The 23,606-nt window shown below is 37.2% G+C and overlaps 2 protein-coding genes across 13 annotated transcripts in view; both read left to right on the top strand.

Moving 5' to 3' along the window:
* Axs (Abnormal X segregation) overlaps positions 1-5,629 on the top strand; it is a 230,836-nt gene extending 225,207 nt beyond the window's left edge. For 6 of the 9 annotated variants that reach the window (XM_022083433.2, XM_022083432.2, XM_087355236.1 and 3 more), the window contains 4 exons: positions 81-269; positions 781-972; positions 2,083-2,331; positions 4,706-5,629. In XM_022083433.2, the coding sequence (XP_021939125.2) occupies positions 81-269; positions 781-972; positions 2,083-2,331; positions 4,706-4,780 (705 nt within the window). In that variant the 3' untranslated portion in view covers positions 4,781-5,629. Of the gene's footprint in view, positions 1-80; positions 270-722; positions 973-2,082; positions 2,687-4,705 lie in introns of those variants that run through there. The other 3 variants (XR_002546431.2, XM_087355237.1, XM_087355239.1) reach the window with 3 other exon arrangements.
* A 1,697-nt stretch (positions 5,630-7,326) lies between these two features.
* Positions 7,327-23,553, top strand: LOC110839328 (periostin). 4 transcript variants are annotated; one of them, XR_015536920.1, is made up of 7 exons: positions 9,281-9,458; positions 18,242-18,442; positions 19,114-19,395; positions 19,569-19,778; positions 20,154-20,474; positions 21,182-22,829; positions 23,091-23,553. XR_015536920.1 is itself a non-coding variant. In XM_022083440.2 (6 exons), exons 2-6 carry the CDS (start codon positions 18,367-18,369, stop codon positions 21,844-21,846), a joined length of 1,554 nt encoding a protein of 517 aa, XP_021939132.1. In that variant the 5' UTR covers positions 7,327-7,786; positions 18,242-18,366; the 3' UTR covers positions 21,847-23,553. The 4 variants fall into 4 exon arrangements, 3 of the variants coding, with proteins under 3 accessions (XP_021939132.1, XP_021939131.1, XP_087211368.1); XM_022083440.2 differs by lacking the exon at positions 9,281-9,458 and adding an exon at positions 7,327-7,786 and having other exon boundaries at positions 21,182-23,553; XM_022083439.2 differs by having other exon boundaries at positions 18,245-18,442; positions 21,182-23,553.
* The last annotated feature ends 53 nt before the right edge of the window (positions 23,554-23,606 follow it).

Genomic DNA, 23,606 nt, shown 5'->3' with positions numbered 1-23,606 from the left:
ATCAGTGCTCAAGATCGTGTCTCGAATTTCGTGATTTATACTCGGTTTGTTGCTGTGTTATTGACACTTTATTTTCCTAGGTTACGAAGGCACTTAAATTTGATGCAATACTTGGAAACAAAAAGACTGACGAATCTGGTCGTAAAAAGAAGAGTCTTTCCGTGAACCACGAACCAAGTAGAGCAATTCTAGATTACATTCCAGAGCTAGACAGTGATGATCCACGTATAGAACTCGCGATCTGCGAAGGAGAAATGGAGGACTATGAGGTAACGGATAAAATTAACGATCTGGATTTGCGTTTAAGAAATGTAATTTTACTTTAACTTTGAAGGAAATATACAATTTTTTCCTTTTAAAATTCTAAGATACCTTGGCAATTGAATACAGTTAAATCTTCCCACAACCTTCGGATAACGTAGTCACTTAGCTAAGAATGGTTCTGCTCCGTTAAATTGGTTAGTTATTGAATTTAATGTATAAATAAGCATAAATCTTCGCTGGCAATCATAATTATTGGCCATCTCCTTTAAATTTTAAGTATAAACAGAAATTAAAAATTTAAAAATATAAGAACGTAAACCCTTCAATAAAATCCGTGGCTTCAGAAGTCAAGTTAACTTGTGCTCTGAAAAATTGATACAGAAATGTATAACTTTTTTAGGAAATCAAACTGACGCTCTCGTATCAGCAACTGCACTAGTCTTCTTTCTGTATTCTAGGCAGTGTGCTGATTTAATAATGACATTTATAATGATGGAATACATTTCTTACGTCCAGGGAACATACAATGACTATTTGGAAATGTTCATACAATTTGGATACGTGTTCTTATTCTCGTCTGTGTACCCAATGGCGGCTTTCTGGGCGGTAGCAAACAACATTATGGAAATCAGGGCGGATGCCTTCAAACTTTGTCGTCTGTACCGAAGACCAGTGGCGAAAAGAGTGAAGGACACTGGAGCCTGGCAGGTAATTAAATTATTATTCTTGTAATATCAACAAAATATGAATTTGGTTCAACGAGTTTAGCTAATTAGGCACTAGGTTTATTTCTTTGTAAAAAAAATGGCTAAAATACACTACTTTATGATAAATATTTTAAGACGAACATAAAATACGTTCTAAAAATTTCTAAATCTTCTTTTGTGTGTTTATATTTATATACTCATTTTCGTAACAACACGCATCGAGGAAAAGAAATTTAAGGAATGACCAACTGTCTTTATAAAATGATTGAATAAGTTGTACTAAGAAGATTATCCAGATCCTCAATTATTCATATCTTACGCAAAATGAACACAAAATGTGAAGTCGTGTGCGTCCTCATATCATATTTCCTTTCCGAAGTGTCTCGATGGGTATCGATATTTTGTATGGTGAGCCATCTCAGAAAATGTATTTTGGTTCGTGTCTGTCAAATATAGAGCTCGCCTATGGGTTTTACGTTTTGTATTAAATGATTTAACAGTAGAATTTTGCTTTATGTGTTTATATAGATTACGCGCAGAAAATATTTTTTATTTTCCATCAACAAGTCCACATTTTCTTTGGCCTACCTATGTCTGAAGGAACAGCTAACGTAGTTTTTGACAAAGGACGACGATCGAGAAGCAAAGATTGTATATTCTTATGTTTGCCTGGGTTTATACTACGTGATACATTAGATGTGATTACTATATTTAGGGATCCAGAGATGGCCAGAAAATTATGGGAAAGGAAAAACTTTCTTCCCGATCGAGAGCAGAATTTTTATCTTAAAGCCCAACTCATGCACTTTGCTGCATGAACAGACTTTGCTAATCTCATTTTATTGCGTGAGAATAAAAATGTAACAAACTTATATATGTTTCTTTACACTTTGAAGCTGCAGTTCGTAGAAATAATATTCAATAATTCAGTTCTTACCTCAAAGAAAACACACTTATCGCGGTTTATATTGAGAATCATACGAAACCTATGAATACCTAATGCAGCAGGTGATGCATACGGTTACTAATAGGCTTTGAAGGTTTAGACATTCTCTGAACTGTGCATTTCTACACGTCCTGGTGCATGTGACAGTATTTCTGACGGTTACAGCGTGCGTTCGAAATCGTGGGCGCGATGTCCATAATGACGAACTGTAGTCTTCTCTGCATGTCACCACAATTGCGACGTCTCGCACCTACTATGACGTCAGTGGAATGGGTCCTCGTGTTCGTCGTTCTGGAACACATGTTGCTTGGAATCAGGCATTTCCTTCACCTCGTGATCCCCGACAGACCGGAGTGGGTGCGAGTAGCTCTAGCGAGGATCAACCACTTGTCCAAACGAGCCCTTAAGAACGAGGTGATGGATTGGTGATTTGTGTTGTGATGTACCTTGTTTGACGGTGCACGAGACAATTGAATGACCAGACCGATTCTACAGCATGGTGTGTGTTTATTGTCCCGAAACTTAATAAACGTTATCTTCTGGTTTCCGTTTGCTTTGTCATCACAGCCCTCTAACAATACGCATTTCGTAAACTTTGTATTTTTGTGCTCTTAACAAAAACGCAGAAAGATCTTTCAAGAATGCAACAATTAGAACTGAACAAAGTTAACAGAAATTTGTTCTTCCTACGTGTCTCTGCCTTATCATAACGGACTAACATATTGTTTGTAGCACAAGCCTCTGAAGAAGCTGATGGTCCGCCTATCTGGTAAGTACAATTTCCGGTTTTCATAAAAAAGTGTATACTCATGTTTATTCTTACAGTGTTCACATGAGCCAGTCATTGGAGCAGATGAATCCAGCTAATAATACGCTCCGCTAGTTAAAAAAATTCGTCTTTTATAGAACCCGAAAGTTTATTTCCGTGTTCACAATACGCAGCCACGGGTCTATTGTCACAGTCTTCAAGTTGAGGTTAGAGATTTTCTCCGATTACATGTATTATGGTCGCAGACAGCCGAAAAAGGGTGCATATATTTTAATAAACATTCCTTTAAACAGAAGTTTTACTTAATGAAATGGGCTTATATGGGTTTCCCACTTCGTCGTAACGTAAGGTCGAAATTGAAAACGTAAGAGTATTTTAGTATATCAATGTTAATACGTTTGTGAATCGTAACATCGTTGCTAATATCTTACGTAATCGTTTGTTTCTTGCAGTAAACATGCTTTCATTTGACAAAGGTTAGCTTTCACTTTTTATGAATTTGATTAAATATACACGTAGATTAATATATTACAAATGTAGTTATAAATATTAATTAAGAGTCTATATTTAAATGTAAGTTATATAGTAAATAAACAATTTTATATTTTCATTACACTTTATTTTAAGGAAACCTTGGCAAAGAGTTAATATTTTAGCTACCTTTGAACAAAATATTTCAGTCGCGTAGTTAGCACATCTGATTACTATTCGGGAAATTCTGGGTTCAAATATCCACTCAGCTACTGCGATGACTGACAATTTTCGTCACTTTACTCCGTTCCTCCAGCTAAATGTTACTACCGCTTACTTCCAAATCCTTTCCAATTCATTAATCATCCTATCATTCGACGCCATGTCAGCCTATCAGTAGAGTTGGAGAAACGAGGGCAGGCAGCTTCCTTTATGCCCCTTATGCACTGAAATTTACAGGACATGCTGTCTGCAATATGCATGCATGAACTTACATTGTGACTATTATCTCAATTGACAGTTGTCAGTTGTCAATTGTAATGCAGTGACCTCTACTGTCCGTGATCGAGAAATGTCGCATTACGTCATCTGCAACGGACATCCCATTGCAGCTTTTATCGTAACGCGATTATAACCGATCTTTGTGCGTGTGTGTATTACTCGATAATAATGAGACTTCATAAGCTATAATATTAAATAATAAATTAATTACGGCAAATATTGGTAGACCGTATTATATTTCCATTCGCAGTGGCCGCTTGGTCACTGGGACCGTGGGTTCGAATCCCACTCAAGGCATGGATGTTGTGTTGTGCTGTCCTGTGTACAGGTAGAGACCTTGCGACGGGCCGATCCCTCGTCCAAGGAGTCCTATCGAATGTCTATAGATCAAAGCCAACGAAAAGTTGGGTCCCGCAGTGCTCAGGCACTTGAAGAACGGGTCGTTCCCAGTATCCCCGGTATTTATGGAGAAATGGCGTCATCACTGAGTAACCTGTAGAGTGTGTGTTTAACCCTCCCACTGGTAATTAGCTACGTATTCTTGGAATAAATAACAATTATTTCTCTAATTAACTTTAATAATTTTTTTTGTAAGGAATACGAGCTATTTTCTAGTTACGAAGCAATAATGTTTAAATGAGCTTTGTGTTTCAAAGTTTTAAACAGTTATCAATTTATAATTAAAACATTATAATGGTTCAATCAACTCTTATTAGCACTTGTTTTGGTACATAAGCAGTGAGAGATAATAACAATTTTCTCGCGTTACGTATGGATTAATCTTGAAGTAATTTTTATTCTGGTAAGTACAGAGCCCTGCTGTTTCTGCCTAATATAACTGCTATAAAATACAGTAATTTTGAGGTGCCTCACGTACAGTAACATTAAATATTACAGGTGCATCGGTTATAAAATAGACGTGTTACGTTATGATCTTGTCATTCAGCTTCTAATTTCATAAACTAATTCTGCACCAGTTATTATGTATCAGAATTAAATCAAGACAGTTCAGGTACAGTACTGATTCTCGTATTTTCTTTCTTTCAGAGAATGCTGAAAAGTCGTCGCCATATTTTGCGAAGATACAAAACTGTGCATGGTTCACATAATTACAACAGCTGAAGCTTCCGTTTTGTTCTGACCGAAACAACAACAAGCTTTTACGCACAATTTCTTCTTCAGTTGCAGTTGTTAACAATTAAATAGACAGGAACAGTTTCGGTGTAGGTTACACGCAAAGTAATTTTACATGCCGCCTGTAGTGAACCTTTCACATAGAGTTCGTAAATTTTGAGAATTAATACTTTTAAAATCATATTTATGTGAGACTGAGTTGCGTTATCCCAGATGTGATTGCGAGTAATTTATTTATTCGTGATTTTTTGTTTTCACAGCTTTTTAAATAAATTGGCAAACCAAATTCCAGTATTCTTTTCTTCTTTACAAGTGTACGAATATACAGACGTCATATCTGTTTGTTGTATTTCATCTTGTCCACGCTACGACGTTCATTAAGTAAGGTTTTCTTTCATACTTTCGAAATAAAGTGAGGTATACTCAATTAAGCACTACGCCGCACAGAAGTATGGTACTTGATAAAGATTAATTATTAACTTTATGCTTCGGCCGATTTAGCCGTAAGGACTGAGGTCAGACAATCATCGGATAGGAGGCCCCAAAAATGGTCCGGACGTTTCGGCAAAAAAATATTTTTTTATTACGCGAATTAACCCTAGTTCTCGTACGTCGCAGATTTGTTAGTCACTATACTGACTGGATGCGCGTAGCCTATTTAGAGAACACTTATTAGAAATTAATCAAATTACTGGAAAATTCTACGACGAAACGTGCCTTAAATGTACCCATTACATTGTAAACATATGTAGTGAAGGGATATTAGTGATACTTAACATTGAACCATGATATTACGTACAATAATAAATATTTAAAAATAAAAACGTTAATAATCTCGTTTGTGTGTGTGTTTAAACAAAGATCTGGACAAGATGCCTTGCAGTATTCGTTGATTTGTTTCATTTTTCTCTGTTCTTTTGATGGTACAGACTTAAATGAAATCTCATCCCTTGTAATTACCATCACGTGCTGCAGTGGCGGATATATTCCTCAAGGTGACCCCGAAATTGCAGCGAGCGAAACAAAAATATTGTCACTGACGAAAGAAAAATATCTTTTATTGCTCATTGTCTTCCTGCCCACAATATAAATAAAGACGAAACTCACCAAGCATTCAGCATTTATGACTCGGCTGCTGTGAATTAATTACAATCGAGTGGCCTAATATGCATATACTGCGTCATAAAATGTACAATTATCTCGTACCTGTGAGCCAGATAATTGTATTTCAGTGACCGCTGATCGGAGTGGAAAATAAGAAAATATTTTTCTTGTTAAAATTTTGTAATTTTAATAATAATCGAAAACAACATCTTAAAATCTGATTGGTCCTTCTTTTAGGATGCCACGATTCGAATTACGCTGAATTTGGTGTAGTCACCACTAACTCTAATATCATCACTTTGTATTCGATGGTACGTGTTATGTAATGAAGATGAGTCATAAGAATTCTAATGGCGTACAGACTACACAGACTATGAAATGCGATTTTGATACCCTGTCAGCTGACACATGTTTATGAAATATATTTCAGCTGGAGTGAATCACCCCAGTTCTTTAAGCCCATATGTATAATTAGGCAAGGTACAGGTGAGAAAGTGTTGTGCGTGATGTGATGGAGATTTGGTACATCGTTCTTATATTCTGGTCACGTGGGACAGTGGCGCATACATGACGTAAGGGGCATGACACAGACATCCTTCCGCTTCCGTCTGAATCATAAGGCTGCGTGTCGTCTGACGTCTGTAGGACTTTGATTCCTCTCGTGGAATGGGACAAACCTTGGTTTTAATCAGGGATGTGACTTGTGAGGTTTCAGGTACTCGGCGATTATGAAGATGATAGCCTGATGGCATACTGCTCCGTGTAGCCTCGTAGTTGACCGACGTTTCGAAGTTGCTTACTACCACCGTCGCCCGGTTAATGGAGGCAGAACTCTCATCTGTGATACTTTGTAAAATATCTCGGAATTTATCCATTCCTCATCAAATATGCCATATTATATCCAGCTAATAGATAAATTATTTGATTTAAATTATCATTATCTGCAGAAATAATTCAAGCTAAATCCAAATGTTATAATTATGAAAATATTTTTGGAAATGTTTATAATCTATTCGCCTAATATTAAGTCAGTATAGTGACTAGCTACGGGCTGGACGGTCGGGGTTCGATCCCCGACGGGGGCAGAGGATTTTTTTCCTCTAGCCTCTGCGTCCAGACCGGCTCTGGGGCCCACCCAGCCTCCTATCCAATGGGTACCGGGATCCTTTCCCGGGGGTAAAGCCGGCCGGGGCGTGATGCTGACCACTCACCCCTATCTAGTGCCGAGGTCAAGGAAGAGAGGAGCTATACCTGCTCTCCCCCCAAACGCCTACATGGCGTATAGTGGGACAAACTTTACTTTACTTTTACCCTTTATATTACATCGAGCAGGTCGGCAACCGGTTCTGATCTGGGCTGTGTTCTCGGACGATTGGAGGTTACAGAACGTGCCTTTCAGTACAAATCTAAACGCGTTAGGAAGAACATTCAAAAGTTGACTGTGAAATCAAAACTGGCATAAGCTTAATCCGTGGAATGTGGCTGGAAGAAGAGCTGAAGATCCAAATTAATATTTTACGATAAGTATAATTCGTGTTTCACAGCTTCCGTGCATAATATTTCTGAAAATAGTTTTAAAACTTGTTGTAGATTCATCTTGTATATAATATTGGTGCTTTCGGTTTTTCTTTGAAGAGCTTTTCGCCTCTTGTGTCCTTGGCGAACACTGAACACAACGCAGATGAGAGTAAGAAACTAATTAGGTTACGTAATGATCGCATCCCGTGATTCAGCCCACTTATGTCCCAGTTCCTATATGGAGAGCTCCTGACGACCGGAAGAGCCAATTCTAGCAGATGGGTCGTCTAGGAAACGGGGTTACCACTGAACTGATTTCATGCGCCACCATCAATAACGTCTTACGACATAAAATGTGACTTCAGCTGGGCGGTAAGAACTATATTTTTTTCTTTTACATTTCGTGTTCCTCCTCTTCTCTCATTTTTATATTTTTCTCATAAGACAGTGCATAAATTAAACGTTGAATACGGAGGTCCGATCTGTCCCTTCGCATGTTTCATCAAGGAAAATTTCAAATGGATTACCGTCAAATTTGGTTCTGGTGGTCTTTTCTGAAGAATGTTGGATGAGTTTAATTGTGGTTACCATTGTTCCTATCTATAGTTTATAGCAGTAGCTTTGTGTGTATGTGTACGTGGTAGAAATACACTTTCTACAGCGAGGTATCGATAAATGTTTATGGTAAAACAGTTAACACCAGGCGTTTGCAAGGTGTCGAAAATTTTATGACCGTCATGTTTTACGTTAGAACCAAAATATAAAGATTAAAAAAAACACTTTACTAAATAATTCACATAAATAATAAAAAAATATATATATATAAAGTGCACGGCCCCAATATTACGCATATTTCTGGTTCTAAAAGAGATATTGGTTCTGGATGCGTACAGCGTCGATATTTCTGCGATAGACTATATATACTGAAAATAATTAGAATTTTAGTCGAAATGTACGCTATCGACTTGAAGGAAGAGATCTAGAAGTCGCTTTTCCTACCTCAGATTATCCTTGTGCATTGCAAGCGTGTAATCTTACTTAGCCGTGTAAGAGTCTTAATGCATTTCTGTCCAAAGCTAAGTTTGTTTTCTCTTGCCCATTTAGATTTTATGTGCGTTTTCCACGTATCAAAACACGAGGTTCTGCCAGTTGGCATGTTTCATCTTCGAAATTGCCGAACGAATCTTTAATACATTAGATATTGAGAGATCTACATTAAAGTTTTCGTTCGAATTTGATTTTTATTCTTACAGGTCAAATACAACCCTTAACATGCATGAAACTCAAATCTGATGTTATCAACGTTCGGAAAAATAAATTTTTAAATATAAAATACGTGTAGAGCCCATTACAATTTTTTATGGAGCGTTTTCCGAAAAAAACTGAATGTTAAAGGAAATGCTAGGATAAATTTACAGACTCCATGCAGTTGCAACAAACGAACAACAATACAAGAAGGGCGAGATACTAAACCGCAGGGAACGTATTTAAAAAAAATATGTGTACTCCATCGGAGTACATGTATGATTCTTGTTACTAGCAGCTGTGTCATATTGTCAGCCCATGAGAAACTCTCGCTTAGCGTCAGTGTTGACAGACGCCTCCATCCTGCCCTTGACATTGTCGTAACGTTGGTGAAATCGATTGTCTCTTTACAAGAGCGGATTGCCCGTGTCGGCCGCGTGGCAGCGCTGTATGCAATCAAGTTTCACCTCTTGCCTACCATCAAGGAGAGGGGTCAGGGTGGGAGGAGAGGTAGCAGAAACTTTTCCTTACTGGCGGTGTACTTCTTTAGCATCGCCTGCACAAGAGGATTGACCGTCAGTTCTTAAGCAGTGGTCGCGGAGGTACAAGCGTGCAGCCAACATGGCATCTCGAACGATCCTGGTGTTCGCCTTGGCTTTAGTGTCTGTGTCTGTGATAGGCGCTCCACCTGAGTTGCCTGATACTTCTGGAATCGACTACGTGCTCACTGATAATCTCAACGTGGACCAGTTCTTCTCCCTGTGGCTTGTCTTCAACAACGATGACGTCAAGATGTCAGGTGGGCTGATGTTTCGATGATCATTTCATCTGGGTCATTATTAATCGAGAACTGTAATGATATTAGAAATTACGAGAAATGTGATACGTATTTTAACACTTAACACCCTGCCCCAGATTATTTTAACCCAGTTCCTCCCCTCATCTTCAAATATATAGCTTCTTGTAACATTTTCCATATTCCTTCCACATCTCGATCAGTGCTGTATAATTAAGATCTGTCGATGACTCAGCCTCGCACAGATCTGTCGTTTGAAAAACCCGTTTTCACTCAGTGTACGAAGACCTGTCGTGAAAAATGTCCTCTGGAGAAAAATTCATAGACTTCACATGTCTGCCCCCACTCCTTTGCGTTAACATGTGCTTAGGCACAATGACAGCTTTACCATTTATCATTACAAATCTTAGGCTATTGAGAAAGCTTCATTATATAAATGAGCTGGTATCATTTACAGAGATTTTTGTTTGGTTATTTTGATATCGAATTTAAGTGGCGTTCAGTGAGGATTGTGGATAACACTGTGTATTTGTTCCGGGAAATAAAACATTTAAAACAGGCCACGGCAACATCCTTCCACGCTCTTTCAAACAGTTGTAACCTTAATTTCGTTCAGGAAATTATTCTGAAAACGAGACAGAAGAAACAAACTAAACTAGATCTAAGATGTGTGTAACTTCTCGTAAGTTTGATATTTGCTATTAGGTCACTAGGTGAATTGTGGTTTTCGGGGTCGTGACGCTATATTGGTGGATACGAATATTTCGGACGAACGTATCTCCCCCGTTTTCGGTGTGTGATAGGCGGTACTTTCCTCCGAAACGATGGACCACAATCCACAGGTACTGACTACTAATACTTAAGCAGCACAGAATTTGAATCACATTAGACATTACTGCTCACTGAGGGGGGTGGGGGTGAGTGGTTTATGACAGGGACATGTTCTGAGCATAAGTTATATGCAAAATCTTTTTAACTAAAATTCATCGATTCGATATACTATCGATTATAATCAGACAGCGTCTCTAATGGTATATAATTATTAGTTGGTGCATTGCCTCTAAATAATCAGTGAACCGAGCGACAATTAATAAAGCGAAGAATTGATAAAAATAAGGAAGCAAGAATGCATACAAAATTTTAGTCTGACAACTTGAAGGGAAGTGGCTACGTTTAGATTTATTTATTATTTATTCAGTGTTCTGTTTGACGACAGGTCCATAAGAACAGGATCCTTCCATCCTTTTCTCGGACTGGGACCTGTTCATATACGTTCTTGGCAGATGATCCAGAAGTGGTTTGCCATTGCCTTCTTCTGTGTGTGTGAATGGAGTAATTGTTGGGATGCCACGGAGGAAAACTCCGTGTTGCCTAGACCACGGCCTTGCCCAACACAAGTTATAAATTCGGGCACCGCCGGGAATCGAACCCGAGACCCCAGGATTACAAGGCCAGCGTTCTAACCGCTAGACCACCGTGGCCACGTTTAGATTACAGGATAATATTAAAATGCAAGACCAAGTGACAGTGCAATGGAGTTTATCGGTATCATTTCCATTGCTCTGCCATTTTATATTCAAATACGAGAATATTCTGAATTTGTAACAGTTTTTAGGAACCAATTTTATTTCAACGTGGCCTGCAGTAGTGTTGAACGACCTGCTGACTAACGACACAGTAATTCCATCGTCACACCTCACCACTGTTTGAAATAACGGTTCACACAGGTTCATGTGGATAGCAATTAGCAAACCTCTCAGACACCGTAAAGTACAAGTACAGTGCCAAGATTTGTCTTCACTGCAGATAATAATAGTGCGATTTTCCTGCTCATAGAAAGCAGTTTCTTGTACTGATATCATAACCAGTTCAGTGGCACAGATTTGTTGCAACGACAGTTTTTAAATAACGCCAACGCTTTCAGATTGTTAGTTCAGTTCGTGGATTAAGACATGTTTATTTCTTTTCACATGTCGTACTGCATAAATGTGCATATATCAGATAATCTTACTACATTTTAGGGCTAATTTTAACAAAGTATTTGTTTAAAATTAAATTATTTGGTTATTCCGTCAAATCACAATGTATTTAAAATAAGATAATTAAAATAATTAAAATATCATTCTGTGTTCCATATCGAATAATCGATTTACAATTGGAACAGTTACAACATGTTTCGGTTTTATTAAACCATCATCAGGTGTAAAATTATATTAAATTTAAAACTCAATTACAATTTTTTACAATTTTTCGTAGTGTAGTTTTTTGGAGGTTGTGTCCAGATATTTTCATATAATGGATCAACTTTATTGTTTGAAGTGATGCTTTTGATGTTTACATCGGTCAGAGATGAAATAGTAGACAACACAGTTGTGTCTGGAGCTGATCCAGAAGTATTACTGTATCCGATCAAGGTTTATTACTGAATGATATTTTAATTATCTTATTTTAAATACATTGTGATTTGACGGAATAACCAAATAATTTAATTTTAATTTAATAAATCACAATATGACGCAACTACACTATTTTATTAAAAGTATTTGTTTGGCAAACAAAATATTTTTATTTCGCCCCTGAAATTCTATTGCAAAGGAAACCATAGTAATAACACTTTACTTATGAAAGGTTGTGACAACCTGTACTGATCATACAATTGCGTAACATTTCTTCTTAATTCATAACTTTTTAATTTTATTCCTCGATATTAGCTTCTACAGATTAGGCATCGTGGCATGCTCCATTTCAGAGACAGTTGTGAAATTATGAATCTCCGTAGACACTCTGTAGGACTCCTTGTGTGGGGAATCGGCCCAACGCAACGTCTGTAACCAATACAGGACAGCACAGCACAGAAATACGCCGACAAACATCCATGCCTCGAGCGGGATTCGAACCGACGATCTCATTGTTAGAGCGGGCAAAAACCCCGCGTAGACCGCATGGAACTACCTTTCTTAGAAACGACATGGAACAGAGAACTTCTTGACAAACTAATAGTTACCTAGTCAGTAATTTGCGTCTTTTATGGAACAAAAATATTTATACAATGTACATAGAAACCTGATACTGAACCATGTCCTGAGACAATAGAATTCACACACCTTATTTTTAAAGTGCATTTTAATATTATCCTCCTATCTGAGCGTTGTCTGCTCTACGGTTTCTTCCCTTCAGGTGTTTGTTTAAAATATATTAACAAATTCTCACTTGTCTGGAAAATACGTTAATAGATTTTCTCTCAATAATATGAAGGCCACTTGAGAGAAAGTTTTTGATAACCTACATTAGACTACATGAAACTTTCTTCTGTAATTATTTTATTTATTAGACATAAGCGATTTATACTCATTTGTAAATAAAACTCCGAAGTCGATGCCCCAATGGATAGCCTCTTTTCTGACGGAAACTGGTCGAAGTTAGTGTGAAATCAAATATCCGTGGCACAGTAATACATCACCAGATTCAATCTGTCTATTTATGTATCAACATTTATGAATATAATGATTAACGCTGTCAGGAAACTGTTCGTTTCTCGTGTAGTATTGAAGAAAATCTTTTATTTTCTGATTAGTTCTCAGCATCTGACTTTCATATTCACTGTTGGAAGTTGTATACCTTCCGTTATGGACTTTCCTATGCACTGCTTATTGTCAGAAGTCTTTTACTTCATTTCAACCATTGAATATTTGTAACGTGAAATTCTGCGTTCGGTGTTTGAAATAAATCTTCTCAGAGTCCGTATTTACTCGTTTACACATTACTTGGAAAAGGCCTAGGAATTTTGCGTGGACACTACAATTCATTTTGCCCAGCCTTTTCCATTCATAATTCAACATGTCAGTACAGAAATCACAGTCGTTCAAAATTAAATTATGTTTATAAAGTCTGTTGTTAGTCCTGAATACCAAAATTTAATAATGATTTAATTTATCTAAGAAATATGCTGATGAATATGTTTGACGTAAAATAATAAAGTTTGTAAGAAACAAATGTAATCTTTATAACTGCAACATTTATAATTACGATATGAATTATTATGCACATTATAAGCTTACTATTATAAATGTTATTACCAGAATATTGATAACTGTGAAATAAAATGAATATGACGTTAAAAAACATCAAGAAAATAAAAACAAGAATTTTAAAGAATTCTGCAAAACATAAACGAAATTAAATAATGAGCATTCATGATTTAAAACAGCATAACATGGATACGTGTCTACATCTTTCTTACAAGCCAAGTATGCATGCATGTGTGGCATAGGTACATTTCCCTGCTTCAAACCTATCCAAGAACGACTTTGAACACTTTTCGCTTGGTTAGACATTAGAGCCGACTTTCTCTGCCGAAGGCCTCTCAAATAGTCACACTTAGTTACAGAACAGTAGTGAAAACGAAGTCTCATAAAGTAGTGAATGTGTGAGGTCATATACTGTAAACTATTGAGAGTAAATTAAGCTAACTACGGCCCGCGGGTTTGTTGCGGATTTTGAAAAGGTCATACGGCCAATAGGATTCCTTTTTGGTTAATTTTACTGATTTATCGGTTGTTACTTTATCACGTAATTAATAGACGTGTTTGAAGAATGTACATGAAAAAGCTCTTTATTCTAATTTAAACTCATTTCTATAACTAAAACTGTAAATCAATAAAATGTTCTCGGGCAATCAGCCGCGTTAACTCGTTACAGTAGTAAACCGACGTTTCGGGAACCAACTGTGTGTAACACAGGCGACTTCCGAGGTATCCAGTCACATCAGAGCCCTGATGATGGGGATAGAGTTGGTTCCCGAAACGTCGGTTTACTACGGTAACCAGTTAACGCGGCTGATTGCCCGAGAAGATTTTATTGATTGTACTCGCCGCGAAAGTCTCAAATCCTAAAACTGTAAATACTTGCATGTAACCTTCAAAAATGTTTCGTTTTTTAAAATTGATATGTAACCGATCTAGCAAATCAATTATTGATTGAGTTATATTTATTACTGGTAATTTTAATGTAGGTTCATGTAGAATCTTATGTTACAAAACTGAATGCAGAATTTCAGTGTAAGAATTACAGATTGCTTAATGAACTGTCGGTGAATGTGTCCCGGTCATGCACTTACTTAAGTTTCTCTACTGCGTAGCCTTGTTGTGTAACAACGTTTTTAATACACGTTTCATGTTAAGATTTTGTGATAACTTTCCCTTGTCAGTGTTATTGTCCACTGATCCATTACGTTAAAAATGGCATTCCATTATTTCAGTGACCCATTTCAATGCAACATTGTACATTGTATTTTGTTAATAAGGAAATATTGACCAATTACTTACACTCTTATGAAATACTCTTGCCACAGACTTGGCCGTGATTTTTTTCAGAAACTCCGACAAGGCCGGATTATTCTGTCGTCCGTATCGTGTGATCGTTGTATTGGTATAAATGAGCCAAGACGCTATTTCGAAGTGTACTTGAAGAGAAGTAGATTTGTATTGTTCTCAAAGTTCAATATCGTCTTTTCTGGTCTGTCAGTTGTGTAGAGACATTCACAAAAGAAGGATGTTTTCATTTCTTCAGTAAATACCACAAACACAAAATGTCAATAACGTACGTCAGTAGAAATGAGATGCCTATGTCAAGTTCAAGAGTTCATTATGTTGTCAAATTACTTCATATGTCTCCATATGGAAAATAAACGGTGGATTACTTTTTGTGGTCTTGCTAGACCGAGTAAAGAAACATATTACATAAATAGATGCAGAATCTAGAGATAGTTGGAGACTTGGATCTGTAATGAAATGAAAAGCCTTTATTGAAATAATTTTATCATCAAAACCTCGAAGGAAGAAAACAGTGACGCAGGCAAAAGATATACTGAGAAAGTAAATAATTATAAATTACGCTATTTTGCCATATATGCCGTATTCTAATTAGCAACTCAGTTCGTCATTACAGTGCCTTCGTAAAACGAAATTCTATGGCATTATTGTAACGCAGTTTCCACAAACAAGCTCTCATCCGGGACATACATTCTTCTATGACACTGCTGTGAGTCAATCAGTAGGTATGTGAACATCCCACTGTTGAACTCCTCATACGAGGAACTTCCTCCAAGTGACCTTTCCTTCACGTCTGGTAACGAAATGTGTGACAGGTGATTTTATCCTTCGAATAGAATTATTTCCACTTTAGTCCGTGCTGTTCAATAAATTTCTTTATTTTCTTATAAATAATTGATTCATAATATTAACATTCTTCGACCCACATTCTAATCTTATTTACCGTCACATATTTCTTCTGTTTACGTATCATGTACAGGTTAGACTTCTGAGTATTGTCTTGGAGGTTATACCAACGATTCGCTGTCTCCATATCTGAAGATGGCGACAGTATGTTCCTTCGAGGTCGACTATGGATATTTCATACGCGCTGTAATGATGTGTCTGATGGGTTTACTGTGTCTTGTATGTTTCGTCGACCCCAAGACGGTCACAGTAGTTGACGTTCTATCGACTGCACTCAAACAGCATTTGTATGTAGTGAGACTGGCGCCTTCAGAGTGAAATTCCACGTGTCCAACTTGCTTGTGGTCGGACCGAGGCGCACTAGAAGTCCAGTGTAGTTTGGCCTTGTGAGATTTGGGTAATGCGTACTTCGGCACGGAATTTGCTTAGCATAAGCAAGGAATGAGGATCTCTTGAATGTGAAGTCTCAGTAAACCACATCGAGCGTGAGATAAGGGGAGTCCAGAAGTGATTTCTGCGGTTGGAATGCCACTTCCTGTTCACTAGAAGCCTTGGAACATAAAAAACGTCGTATGACCCACAGAAAATGAGTCATCGTATGTTTTACACTTCGGCTATGTGGACCTATAATAATGTCCTTGCAATAAACGACAGTTTTAAGTTTTGCTATTTTTACTATTACCTAGGATTGCTTGAAGAAAGTAATGAACCCTTAGCTTCTAAAAATTACGAGGAATTTCTTGAGTAGCTGAGAGATAATTACCTGCTCAAGAACTTTGGTCCATGAATTTATTATTGCTGTAGTAAGTCTAACTGATGATGCTTTACACTATTAACGTCAATGGATACCAAAATTAATGTATTAGTGTTGCTATGTCAGTAAATTGAAAATAAAAAAAAAGAATATCGTACAGAAGTAATTGCTGTAAATACTAAGACTGTTTAGATTCTTCTTGACTCTTAATGATTTATCACTCGCTAAGATCATGTAACGATGACGAAAAGAACTGTGCCGTGTAGTCTTGTAGAAATTGACTGACGTTTTCAGGCACTTCGACCTATGACGGAGGTAATAAACATCTTTGAAACGTCTGCCACTTTCTACAAGACTGCAAGGCGCAATATCCCAGAAGACGGTCATCTTAATATGTGAACCTGTTTGCAACAGAAGAATAGAAAGTACAAGAATCCCTAAAAGATGAAGGAATGCAACAAGGTCGGTGCACAGTTTGTGTTCTAACCTCGAGACTTAAGTATAGCCCTACTGTGCGTAAAGAAATAGTCCAACCGGGAATGGATTTCTTCTCATCTACCTGACAGTGTATGTGACTGGGTGACCTCGAACCTTTAAAGAGAGCAGCAGGCATTGTAGTGACCCTCAGCACGAAACAGAACGCTTGTAAATGTTATTATCTACGGGACAGTTACTGCGGTAAAAGTCTTGCACAGAACTCAGTATTTTTAAGCAAGCATTGAAGAAAATAGCTCTCCCCCTTTTAAAAAGCGAGGTTCTCACGGCTATGAAGATGTCGAAGCTGGTCTTCAAGTGGTTACCGACGTTTCGGAGGAACGTTTATAACCACGTGTAAGACAACACGACGTTTCAACCCAGAAGGCTATCCATATTCTGACTGATGTTAGATTTGAAAGTTGACCAAGCGGTATGAATAAGTGTTAAAATATTGAACTTTTTCAAATCGAATTATGGTTTTAGAAGAGTCGTGGATTTGTGTACGTTGTTGCAAAATTACAAAATAAGCACTGATGTTGCGTGAGATGTCTGTCTTTTAACTACCAAGTTCAAACGGTAGGTCTGACATCAGCAGGAGAGCTAGGCAAGCCATGGCTTACCCACCTTTCTGTTTTAATCTAACAATAGCGTCTTGAGGGATAGGTTTCTGCCCACAGGTAAAACTTTGACGTCAGATACCAGTTCTGTGCTGTAGGAGCGGACTTCAAGGCGCCATCGTGAACTGTTTCTGTACCGGTACTTAAAAAGAAAGTCGGTGGACTTCACTTATTTCCTTATTATTCGATTGTAGACCTCAATGACGAAATATTTAATTTAAAAGATTGCGAGGAGATTACATGAGTAATTTGAAAGGGGGGCTGGAAATTTCTGGGCTCCGCTTTGTTCGCTACAGTTCCATACAAGAAAAAAGATGGCATTCATGAAGTGTGAAACGTTTGCCTTAGATAAAAACATCTTCAAGTCATTCTTCCCTGTACGTTAATGGTTAGTAGGGTCTGTACATGTTTAATGTTCTAGAATTGGCAACGGGATTATGAAAAATTGCTGATTGGGCCTCGTGTTTACAATTAGGCAACAGCAGAAAAGGAACTTACGAGAAACGTGCTTGAAAAATGTGGAAACTGACGTAATACTTGTTCATATATAGTTGGATATAGGAGAAAAGGGATAGGACCCTAATAAAAAGGTACTAAAGGCAAACATAATAGGGTTAGGGGGTGAAGATACAAAATAAGCCATTCCCCGTCGAATTTCAGCTGGTATTTTCCAGTAGTAAGAACTAAGTTGTATTGTTTCAGAAGAACCTTTCACAATCTTCGCTCCCAGGAACAGCGAAGCTCCTCTAAAGGACGCACAGAATCTGCTGGCTCAACCAGACCTGGTGAAGAGATTGCTGATAGACCACATCGTACTCGGCCTCAAGATGAACCTCAACTTAACAGGGGACTTCACCATCACGACACTGGGAGGTCGAACTGTCAATGTGCGTAGGGTGAACGGTAAGTGGGTCACTGACATTATCATGTGATCTATGTGAATGTTTTGGCTTCAGAAAAGGTAGGAAATTTCTTAAACAACTGTGCATCTAGTTATTAGGTTTATGTGTGTCTAAATTGAAACAGGCAGGTCTACAAATTTGATTTGATGACTATGAATGCAGATCTGTGATTCTATTCTGCTACGGTTAAAATAAGTGACAAGTTTAGGCTACGTATAAAGTTTACCGAAATATTTAATGCTCCTTCGCCCCCCCCCCCCAAAAATGCTTACCTGGTATACGTACTTTAGGAAATAGTGCAGTTTCACTAATTTGTGTGATTTATGTCAACACATAATTTATATTACTCTACTGTGAGTCGAATATGTATTAAATTTTTAAAAATATTTTTATAATTTACGTAACCTTGTTTAAAACTGTTTACAAATTGGGAATAAGCACAACTGCCACGATGCACAATATGAACCTTTGATAAAAGAAAATACAATGGTGAAAGAAAGTAATTTGTATGCTGTTTTGGTGAGAAATTAAATTGACACTTTTTTAACGTAAGAATATGCTGTATCTGTATAATCTCACATTGTTTTTGATACACACGTTGAATTGGAAGATGAGCTCTCCCATGTTTTCTGATGATAACTTTCTTATAAAATTTTGTTTTCGTAATTGCAGGAACCTTGTATGCCAACGGGGCCAAAATACTTGAGCCGAGAGTAGAGGTTCCTCATGGAATATTGGTGGTAGTGGACAACTATTTATTCCCTGAGGAACTCATATTAGGTAACCAATCAGCAGCAGCAGAGGAGTCTCTGGTCACAGGCACAGCTCCTGATAATCCTAGAAACATCACATTCCTAGAAAACGTGAACCAGGTGCTGTCATATCTTAAGAGCGGCGTTAGGGTTTTCCAGCAGTTGCTCGGTAACTCCAACATCTCTGGACCTCTCAAGGATGGTAAGACGTAATTCAAACAGTGTTACTAATATTCTCGTAACTTCTTTTGCTTTCATAAATATTTTTTTGAAATTACTCCCTTTTTCTTTTCTAAACTTATTTAATTATTTATTATCTTGGATACGATTTAAACGATTACCGTCACTGAATGGATAAATGTGTTTACGTTTCAGGTGAGGAATATACAGTATTTGTACCTACAGATCGCGCGTTCCAACGCTGGCATCCAATTGACTGGGGATTCTATCCCTTCTCTGTACCAGAGTTTACAGAGGACATAATCTTGAATCATTTTGTGCGAGGAAACTGGAGGCAGGATACCATAAGTGACGGTCAGAAAGTTACGACCTTAGGAGGACGTGATATAACATTCGGAAGACGAGGTAAGTATTGCTTATTGCTTCATGTGAAATCAGATAATTCAGTCCATATAATAATTGTTACCCCTCTAGGACCATAATGTAAGTCAGTGGTCCCCAACGCTTTGTTTTAATTACAAATTTATTATGTGAAGATTTACAGTAATGAATTCATTACGATGGGCAGTGACCATGGTCTGAGGAAAACATATGATACATATAGCACCTTCGAGATTTCCATAAACTGGGAATTTAGCCAGGATTTATGATAATGAACTCAGCTATCCAATTACCTATGCTTTTTGAAGCCGAAGTTAATTTTTTGGTGATGATAACTTTCAGCGACATAGACATAATTGCCACACAAATGATTGCTAATTGAATTATTCTTTGTCGTAGATCAATTCTCGACAAGAAAAGATGGTCGTCGTAACTCAGTCATCTTCACAGTTAATGGAGTGCAGATTGTTAACGGGGACACGCCTGTAGAAAATGGAAACATAATGTTCATCAGCGAGGTTCTGTTTGTAAACGAGGAAGTTGTGACCAAGCTACATCAACAGAATCGTGACAAAGAAACGCCTCCGCTTCTGGCCTACACGTGGATGAATTCCCCATTTATATCACACGCTTACCTGGCTCTACAAAAGGACCCCAGATTCACTTACGTTACTCAACACATCAACTTGGCAGATGTTGCTCCTGTTATAACAGGACATGGTAAGAACTGAGGTTCCTACCAAGGAACATAAAAAACCCTTTGTTGCAAAAAAATATCTGAACTGTGTTATTGTTGCAGTTTTCATAATGTATATGTTACAATAATTGCATTTTAGTCAGTTTAGAATTACTGTGTTGGTGTCAGCAGCTCAGTTCCACAGAGACATACTCTCACTCAATCACTGAAATAAAAATCATATCGGTACTTGTGGGTTATCGGGACACATCACTTTAAAAATAGGTTAGGTTGGGTTAGGTTAGGTTATGTTAGATTAAGATAAGTTAGGTTATGTTATGTTAGGTTAGGATAAGTTAGGTTATGTTATGTTAGGTTAGGATAAGTTAGGTTATGTTATGTTAGGTAAATGTGTGTGGATAAATTATATATATCTACAGACCCACAAGCCAGAGAGATGACCCATAACCTGGCCTAACCTATTTTTAAAGCGATGTGTCCCGATAACCCACAAGTAAAATAATAGCTATTAGGATAAAATTTGTATTGTCAAGTCTCTGTAGTCTAGTAGGATAGCAGTTCTTTGGTTTATTTTCATTCCTAAAAAGAAAAGCCAACTGAAATCATTTCGCACAGTATCTGTGATATATATATATACCACTTTACAATTAAAATTGTTGGCTTTGTAATTTAAACCAACCAACTGAATGTTTTAACAATAAATGCATTTATGAAATATTCTTTGTTTCAGGCTACACTTTCTTTGTGCCAACAGACAATGCATTCAAAGAAGTGGGTCTTGGTGGGAAACCAGAATTCTATTTGTCAAGAGGAGAGGGACTCAAACTGCTTCTTAATCATTTTGTGCCCACCAGATTATACAACCGAGACTTGATAAATGGGCAGCAATATAAGACGTTAGGTGGTAAGACAATTCATGTCAAACGTGACGGAGAAAATGTAACAATTGGCGATGCCAAGGTAATAGAAAGTGAAGTTTTTGTTTATAATCTTGGGACAATGTACTACATCGATAGAGTACTCTTCATAACCGGTGATGATATTCCGGTAACAACTGAGGTGGCCGTGTCAGAGAGCTCGACTACTTGGACGAGCGAGCTGCCTCATGATGTGGAAGCCTTGCCAAGTGAGTTGACAGAAGAGAGCGGTACACTCCCTGATGCACTGTTTGAACCAGATGATGACTCACCAACTGAAGAACTTGACACTGTACTGAGCACTACATCAAACAGAGCTGAAGGAAGGACTGAAGAAAACACTGACGGCACGTTTTTTCCACTTGAATTTACGACAATTTATGCAGAACATGCGCTCAGAGAAGGTTCAACCACTGAAATTCCAGAAAATCAAAACTCTAGTACCGGAATTTTAAATTCATCTGTTTCACTGAAATGAAACTGTGTGCTCTTATTCTGAATGCGTATAAAAAAAGTACAAATTTTGTCTCAGCTGAAACATACAAGTTTTAAAACAACATGTAGAGCTGCGGAAATTGAAGATAATTATACTGTGACAGGAGATGAATACGGCAAACTATATTCAGACCTGAATCAAGTTATGCATATAAAATTAGGATCCTTAATGACTGAGACAGAACTTTTAAATTATTACGTGACTTGTCTGAATAGATACGGAGATTAAAAAAAAAATATATAGCAAGGCCAGAAAAATCAGGTATATTTTCTCTTGCATTGTTTTAAAGATGTGTATTAAAACCCACAATTCAATATGCTGAATAGAACATACCAATAATAGTAGCATGACAAGGGAATTTTATGCCCTTAACCACAAAAACCCAAACAGCTAGCCATAATTAGGTCCCTTTTTACTTTTACTTTCTACAGAAAAATTTTGAATTTGGGTACACACATTACTTATACAGATATCATGTGTTAAATTTGTTTAAAGTAAGTAAACTTTACAAATTTTACAGTAAACAAAATTCAGTAAACTCCAAATTCGACATTACTACATTTTCTGAAGGCATAGAATATTTGTATGACGTGACACAGCACATTTGCTCAATGAAGTTTAATAAAAGGTTATTTTCAAATTTCCAAATGTTTTTTATGGTTTAAATAAATACAAAAGGCTTTGTTAATTTGGAGACTGGGATATTTGTATTTTGGAATGTATAAATTTAATCTAAAGTTGTTTACATGTGTAAACAATATTTGACAACCGGATTACAAGCTGCTATTTAACTATTTAAGAATAAGTGAAAGAACGTGAGTGATATCAAAGCATTGTACAGCACAGAAGATTGGACTTTCTTGCAGATCATGTTGAAGTAAGGGATGCAAATCCCTGTAATAAGGTTCTACCAGTCAGACTTTAATTTGGGTTAATGGTCTTGAAGTATGTTGGTATAATTCACAGTAGATAAATATTGAAGATTTCTGTCTTCTGGGTTATTGCGCTGTGTAGTCTGGTCGATGTTAACCAACGTTTCAGAGGTCATACTGCCTCCGTCATCAGGGCGATGATTCATCGCCCTGATGACGTTGGTTAACATCGACCAGACTACACAGCGCAACAACCCAGAAGACATAAATCTTCATACTCTGATGACGGAGGCAGTATGGCCTCTGAAACGTTGGTTAACATCGACCAGACTACACAGCGCAACATCCCAGAAGACAGAAATCTTCATACTCACCGCTGTGAGAACCTCAAGTCTTACATAGATAAATATTACTAATTTTTTTCTTCTAAGACCAAATTTTACACAAAAAGTCATTCTAAACAAAGTAAAGCACAACACTTGTATTATAAATTGTCTTCCTTCCTTCCTTCCTTCCTGTTCAGTTTCCTTTAAACTTTTGCCACACTTCACACAATATAACATCGTCTATAAAGGGCTTTTATGTTAACCGCTCTGTTAGCTTCAGGATACAGTGAATATAAATGATGTGGCGAAGGATTAATAAAAACAATTCTGTGTGCTCAGAAAACAAACTATGAAAGAACTTATTTCCAGCAATGTAAATATTAAAAAAAAACAACTCTTGTGACCATGTGACACATAAGAAAAAGAAGAGAGTGATGTGATAGATTTTGTATTTTAGTAAATTATAAATAAAATTATATAATGTTATTTAATTTTTGTGAAATTTTATTGTGTTAATTTGAAGTACCAAATAGCTAAGTAAAAC

This window comes from Zootermopsis nevadensis, unplaced genomic scaffold (assembly GCF_977971745.1).
Source record: "Zootermopsis nevadensis isolate Lab colony 2312 unplaced genomic scaffold, Znev_1.0 Znev_ptg000024l, whole genome shotgun sequence".
NCBI classification, from domain to species: domain Eukaryota; kingdom Metazoa; phylum Arthropoda; class Insecta; order Blattodea; family Termopsidae; genus Zootermopsis; species Zootermopsis nevadensis.
This window is presented reverse-complemented; position numbering and strand designations above follow the sequence as displayed.

Coding starts and splice junctions, on each gene's coding strand:
- LOC110839328 (XM_087355242.1), top strand. CDS start 9,281: ATGGCATCTCGAACGATCCTGGTGTTCGCCTTGGCTTTAGTGTCTGTG. Junction 19,396..19,568: donor CTCTGGACCTCTCAAGGATG/GTAAGACGTAAT, acceptor TTTACGTTTCAG/GTGAGGAATATACAGTATTT. Junction 20,475..21,181: donor TCCTGTTATAACAGGACATG/GTAAGAACTGAG, acceptor TCTTTGTTTCAG/GCTACACTTTCTTTGTGCCA.